Below are 6376 nucleotides of genomic sequence, written 5' to 3' on the forward strand. Positions count from 1 at the left end.
GAGAACAAAGCAATCAAAAAGATTTAGAAGGTACTGTGAGAATTCTTAACACTATAATTAAATATAATTGAGCATTTCCACACAAATATTTAATAGAACTTCAAAAGGAATAATATCGGTATTGATATTGCATTGTACTTGTGTACCCAGTTGTTAAAAAAACACATGCATCCAAAGGAGAAAACAACTTTTTGAAAAACATGTAAATCAAGGCAGTACGTTTCAGATCATCAAAAAAGCTTCATTTATCTCACAAAGTGATTAATAATTTGCTTAAAATGCAGATTTTAGGATCTGATAATGGTTTTTGTCGATTTTATAGCACTGAGAAACATTTAAATACAATTTATTCAACAAGAAAAAAATCGTATTTCATTCAGAAATACTCCCATAAAGATGCCACTGGAATATTTTACCGTGTTGGATTCCACACACAAAACAATGTCAGCGTCACCTAGAGAGAGTACGGAGTTCCAGCCAAAAGCCTAGGAAAAATTTGGATGTTTCCAGTCGGCACTGTTACCAGATTTAACTTTGGATAAAGCAGTACAAGATCTAAGTTAAGGAAATCTCACGTTTCTGTTTCTCAATAAACTATACTTACCACGACACATCAGATATCACAAAGAACTTCAGATTAGGTAAAGAATATTGGAGCGTTGGGGACAGCTTGAAGGACTAGAGCTGCAGAAATAATTTGGAAATTGGTAAGGTATGTGTGTTCACTGTAATAGAAAACAAGGCAGTGGTTAAGCATTTGAAAAAGATACGCTAAAGAGTTGTCGCCTTAAACGATGACGGTTCAATGGAGATGTCAACACTTCTACTGTTTGGAGACCAGTCTTGCTCTGTTCCGGGCTAGAGTGAGTTCCCTGGCGTCAGCCTGGCTCAGAGCGACCTCAAACTCCTGGGCTCAAGCCATCCTCCTGGGCTGGCCAGGGTTCCCCGCAGGGCTCCGCCACCGCCTGTTGCCAGGCTGCCGGGCCTGCTCCGCCCTGTTCAGCTACACGGGGCTGGATGTTCTAGAAGGATCCCTGTTGCTGGGGCATAAAGAGCCACCTCCTTGATGTGGCTTTCAAAGTGCCTTGGCTTGGCCTGGTCTCCCTTTCTGGACACCCTGCCATGCCGCAGCCCCGGGAACGGCTCCACTGGCCGCCCCTTGCCCGCCACAAGGCCCTGACCCTGGGCTTCTGCGGCTGCTTAGCCCCCGGCTGGTCATTGCCCCGCACCCCCGGGGGATGTTGAGCATTTCCTAGAATTGCAATATAAAAAACCAACTGTAAGCAATCTTTCGTTAGTAAAAATTTATTTTTTGAGGCCAAATTGAAAGCATTTGCTCAGGATGGAGCCAATCAGCGGGAACAATGATGCTCTCTCGTTGAACACAAACGGGGGCAGGGGGTACGGTTAACAGCTGCGGTCTTTTGTTGGTTTCAGCATCCGAATGACTTCCCCGCTGCGTTTCATTGGTCAGCGTCAAACGACCCCGTTTCCCAAGGACAAGAACTAGCACAGGGCAGGCGTTTTACAGCAGCCCGCCACGCGATACTGGGACAGCCCTGTATTGAAGTGCAAACAGGAGTCGGTAGAGAAACGTTTCCTAGTTGGATCTCTAACGGTATCTAACCGCAGGAGGGCAGGGCTGCGCTGTTTCTAATTGCAAACAGCAAAGTCGGGAAGCGCCAGAGCTTAACGCAAGCGCGAGAAACAGAACCGAAGGTGAGCTCAGATCAGACCTTTGAAAATCGTGAGGCTCCCGCCTGGGTCCCAGGGATTCCGCAGAACAACTTCGAGAAAACCCACCTCTTGACGCCTTCCTGACCTTCGGTGCTAAACCAGCTCTGGGCCACCGGTCACCGACTGTCCCGGCTCCGGGCAGAGGTCATGTGTCCTCTCCTCTGTTCTCTCCCAGCACTTTCTGGAAGGCTCCATTCTGACGCTTTCCAGACCTCCCATTAGATTAGACAGGAAAGGTGTTTCGCCCCATCCTGCCTCCCACAGGGGGGTGATGGTCTCACCTGATGTGACCCTCAGGGGCCCCTGAAGGTGTCCCTCTAAGGCACCAGGGGTCTCAGAGCTGAGCAAACCCCGGCGTGTTTCTCGGCCACCAGCTGGAGGAGCCACCTGAAGCCACGTCCACGTGTCTCCCTAAACCCCAGGAGATTCCATGCGAGTCCCTGTCCTGTAGAGCGCTTTGCTTTGGGAAATGCTGGTTACATCGTAATGACAGTGACAACCATGGCAGCTATGAAACACGTTTATTGTTTTAACATTTCACACACAGGTACAATGCTCACACCAACGCTACACGGTCTACGAGGTATTTTCCTTCCCATTCTGCAGGAGAGGAAAATAAGGCTGCAGGAAGGTCACGGTGCTCAAGATCACACGGGTGGCTCAGTGGCAGATCCGGGACCAGAGCCCGGATCTCCAACCCGATGCATCTAGAAGATGTGCCCGCCAGGCCTCCTCGGTGCAGGGAACTGTGGCAGGTTCCGGCATGTTCCAGTAGGTGGGGCAGGCACAGTGACTTTGTGACGGGAACTTGGGGAAGCAGAGACCCTGAGGAGGCCGTTCTCAACCCTGGCGGTGACAGCCAGCTCCGAGGAACGGCTCATCTTTGCAGTAGAGAGAAACCACGGAGCACGACCCTCCCCACCAGGGAGAAGAAGGAGGTCAATTGGACTCAGATACGCAGACATGGTTGGGGACTGTGCCCTCGGGCTTGGGGACACTGCTGTATTCCGGCTGCCCAAAGACCGAGCCGTGTGTCAGGCACTGCCAGGGCGCTTGGGGTACAACTGCAGAGACAGGCACGGCTCCTGCCTATGGGGACAACCTACGCTGGATCCCATGTTCCCCCTCCTTGGTGGCAGAAACAGGTCTCCAACGGGCTCCGGTTTCTGCTGGGCCTGCCTCGCCTCCCTGGTTGGCAGCTGGAACCTGGGGACACGGGCTAATGACAATCACAGTCACACAGCTGGGCGCCAAAGAGGAGCTGCTCCCTCAGCTTAGGGTTTGTCTGCCTCCTGCAAAATCCTAGTGAATTTACCGCCCACCCCTGCTTCCCAAAGAGCCTATGCGACATGAAACTCTTTGGAGAAGTGGCTGAAGGACAGCAACCAAAATGTCTTCTTTGAATCCACTTTGCTTCCAGAAATACAGACGGTAAGTAAGAGAGATGGATTTTCCGTGTATCATTTCAAATATACCTGGGGGTCCGGCGCGGTGGCTCACGCCTGTCATCCTACCACTTTGGGAGGCCGAGGAGGGAGGATCGCTTGAGACCAGGCTGGGCAACATAGCAAGACCCTAACTCTACAAAAAATGGGCCGGGCGTGGTGGCTCACGCCTGTAATCCCAGCACTCTGGGAGGCCGAGGTGGGAGGATCGCTCGAGGTCAGGAGTTCGACGCCAACCTGAGCAAGAGCGAGACCCCGTCTCTACTAAAAATGGAAAGAAATTAGCAAACAACTAAAAACATACAGAAAAAATTAGCCGGGCATGGTGGTGCACGCCTATAGTCCCAGCTACTCGGAAGGCTGAGACAGGAGGATCGCTTGAGCCCAGGGGTTGGAGGTCACTGTGAGCTGGGCTGACGCCACGGCACTCTAGCCCGGGCGACAGAGCCAGACTCTTGTCTCAAAAAAAAAAAAAAAAAATTTGCAGGGCGGCTGTATCCCAGTTACACTCGATTGTGGGCTGAGGCAGGTGGCTCCCTCCGTACCCTGCAACGCCGGGGGAAGTCGCCAAGGCTGGGCCAAGGGGCGGCAGGCAGGGAGCGATGTTTCTTCCTCTCCCCGCAGCCAGGGGTCCTGGGGTGGGTGGCCGAGGCCAGTTGTGTGCTCGGCCAGGGCCAGGCTGCGGGAGGTTGTGCATGTCTGAGACGTGGGAACTCCAGCCCGGGGTGCCCCTGGCCTACTCTGGGCTTGGCAGCAACGTCTGTCCCGGACGGAGACTCAGCCCGGGGTGGACGTCTCTGCCCACCGCGGTCCGGCCTGAGTGCCTGGGCGGTCGTGAACTCGGAGGCGCCGTCGGGTGGTGTCGCCGCAGCAGAAGGGTGTTCCGGATGACACTGACGCCGGAGCAGACAGAGTCCTCCTTCAACACCACTCTGCTGAGACCGTTTCCTGCTCAGGGGCGGGGTCCAAACAGGGTTGGGCCGTTTCGCTACAACCTACCTTTGCAGCCGCAGGAGCAAGCCCGTGCCCCGGGCGATCCGGCTGCCCACAGGCCAGGGCTGTCCCACCTCTGGGCCCCTGCTGGGCTGTTCCCGCCACAGCATCCTCACCGGCACCTGTGGGACTGCCTCCTCCCCGTTCTTCAGGCCCGATCTGAGGTCTGCCCCCTGGCGACGCTGTCCTTTGGCCCCAGCAGAGCGGGGTCCTCCATTCCCCGCCCTCCTGCGGCCACAACCCCTTCCGCCTGGCGGACTCTTATCTGTCCCCTGACACCGCCAGGTGCCCCAGGCGGGCTCTGCGTGCCGCCCTCCAGCCCCCAGCTCCCGGCTGCGTCACACGGGCCACCCCGCATGCAAGGCACGTGTCTGGCGTGGCCGGTGGGTGCCGGGGGCCCCGCCACGCTGAAGGCCCGGCAACGCCCGCTCAGTGCTCACCGCCTTCCTCCCTCAGGTCTGCAGGAGGCGGGATGAGGTCGCGGGGGTTCATTCTGGCCACCAGACAGACGTCGTAGCTGTCGTGCATGAGGACGTTGTCGGCTGCGACCTTCCACTCGCTCTCCCAGGTGTCCAGCTCCAGGATTTCTTTGGAGATCACCTCCTGGCGATCTGAAAGACAGCAGAGCAGGAAGACAAGAGTCCCATGGGGTATGACCTTCAGAAGTCATCGTCGCGGTACGGAAAACGTGCAAACGGCACCGTCTCAGTCGTTTCGTGTCGCGGTGACAGAAAACCTGAGACCGGATAGCTTATAAAGAAAACAGGCTTGGTTGGCTCGTGATTCTGGTGGCGGGAGGGGACGGGAGGTCAAACCAACACCAAAGGAGGATTCAGAACACTGAAGACAGGACCAGTACCTGCTCCGTGGAATCCCCCGCAGACGTAGATCTTGCCGCCCACCACTCCTGCGCTGGTAGAACTGGTTCGCAGTGACACGAGGGTACTTGGCAGGGGGGCGCCCTCGCGCCAGAAGTCCCAATCCACGTTGTAGATCTCCACGACGTGAAGGCACTGCAGAATCTGGCCCCTGTCCTCACCTATGCAGCCAATTCCCCCTGCAGAGAGTGACGCAGAAACGCGACAATCGAGAAGTGGGGCTCGGCCGGGCACGGGGGCTCACGCCTGTGATCCCAGCACTCTGGGGGGCCGAGGAGGGAGGCTCCCTTGAGATCAGCCTGGACAACATAGCGAGACCCCAACTCTACAAAAAGTGGGCCGGAAGCGGTGGCTCACGCCTGTGATCCCAGCACTCTGGGAGGCCGAGGAGGGAGGATCGCGCGAGGTCAGGAGCTCGAGACCAGCCTCGACAAGAGCGAGACCCCGTCTCTACTATAAATAGGAAGAAATCAGCTGGACAACTAAAAATATATACAAAAAATTAGCCGGGCATGGTGGCTCATGCCTGTAGTCCCAGCTACTCGGGAGGCTGAGGCAGGAGGATCGCTGGAGCCCAGGAGTTGGAGGTTGCTCTTAGCGAGGCTGACACCACGGTGCTCTAGTCTGGGCGACAGAGCGAGACTCTGTCTCAAAAAAAAAAAAAGAACTGGGACTCTGCACCCCCTTATGTTAAGGCGAGACCCCTTCCTGAGGTTTGCATGACAGGTTTACGGGTGTTTGACTTTTCTCCTTCTTGCCTGCTGTTACCGCTAAGATAATTTCTAAGCAACAGTGAGGTGTACTGTGTACTCCGTGGCCAAATTTGATGTCATTTTTATTCACAGAGGTGCCTCTGTTTGTGCTCAGGTATGGGACTGAGTCCCCTGCGGCCCTTGTATTCTGCGACATCCAACACTGGCTCACAGAACGTGCGTCCCGTTCACGACAGAGATTTCCGGGTTGAATGGGAGGATCCCCTGACTCTGGCTTCTGCCTTCCTGCCGGTCACCGTGAGTGTTCTCCCCGGTCAGGCTGGCTGGGCTGTGTCCTTTCCCTCCTTCCTCACTGCAAGCCGGGGAAGGTTGCATGAATCCTTCCCAATTAGGCAGAGGCTGTTTTTCAGTACATTTCAGGTTGGGGCTAGAAGGAAGGCCCTAGACCCAAATGCCCGGTATATCTGCCATCTTTGGGCGATATAGTTCATCCAACAGCTATTCGTTAAGTGCCCTGTTATATGCAAGGCAAAGTGCTAAGTTATGATAAGGAGTTTAGAAAGATGAATCAAGCATGTTTCTTGTCCTTAAGAAATTACTAGGGTTGAAG

The 6376-nt window shown here is 54.9% G+C and overlaps 1 protein-coding gene across 1 annotated transcript in view; it reads right to left on the reverse strand.

The window, feature by feature from the left end:
* Positions 1–4571: 4571 nt before the first annotated feature.
* Positions 4572–6376, reverse strand: part of LOC105822036 (kelch repeat and BTB domain-containing protein 12-like) — a 13679-nt gene continuing 11874 nt past the window's right edge. Inside the window, exons 3-4 of the mRNA XM_012658963.1 lie at positions 5035–5232; positions 4572–4786 (exon numbers count right to left, since the gene is read on the reverse strand). Of these exons, the coding sequence (XP_012514417.1) occupies positions 4605–4786; positions 5035–5232 (380 nt within the window). The 3' untranslated portion in view covers positions 4572–4604. The remainder of the gene's footprint in view (positions 4787–5034; positions 5233–6376) is intronic.

The sequence above is a fragment of the Propithecus coquereli genome, unplaced genomic scaffold (assembly GCF_000956105.1).
Source record: "Propithecus coquereli isolate 6110/MARCELLA unplaced genomic scaffold, Pcoq_1.0 Scaffold592, whole genome shotgun sequence".
In the NCBI taxonomy this organism is placed as follows: Eukaryota; Metazoa; Chordata; class Mammalia; order Primates; family Indriidae; genus Propithecus; species Propithecus coquereli.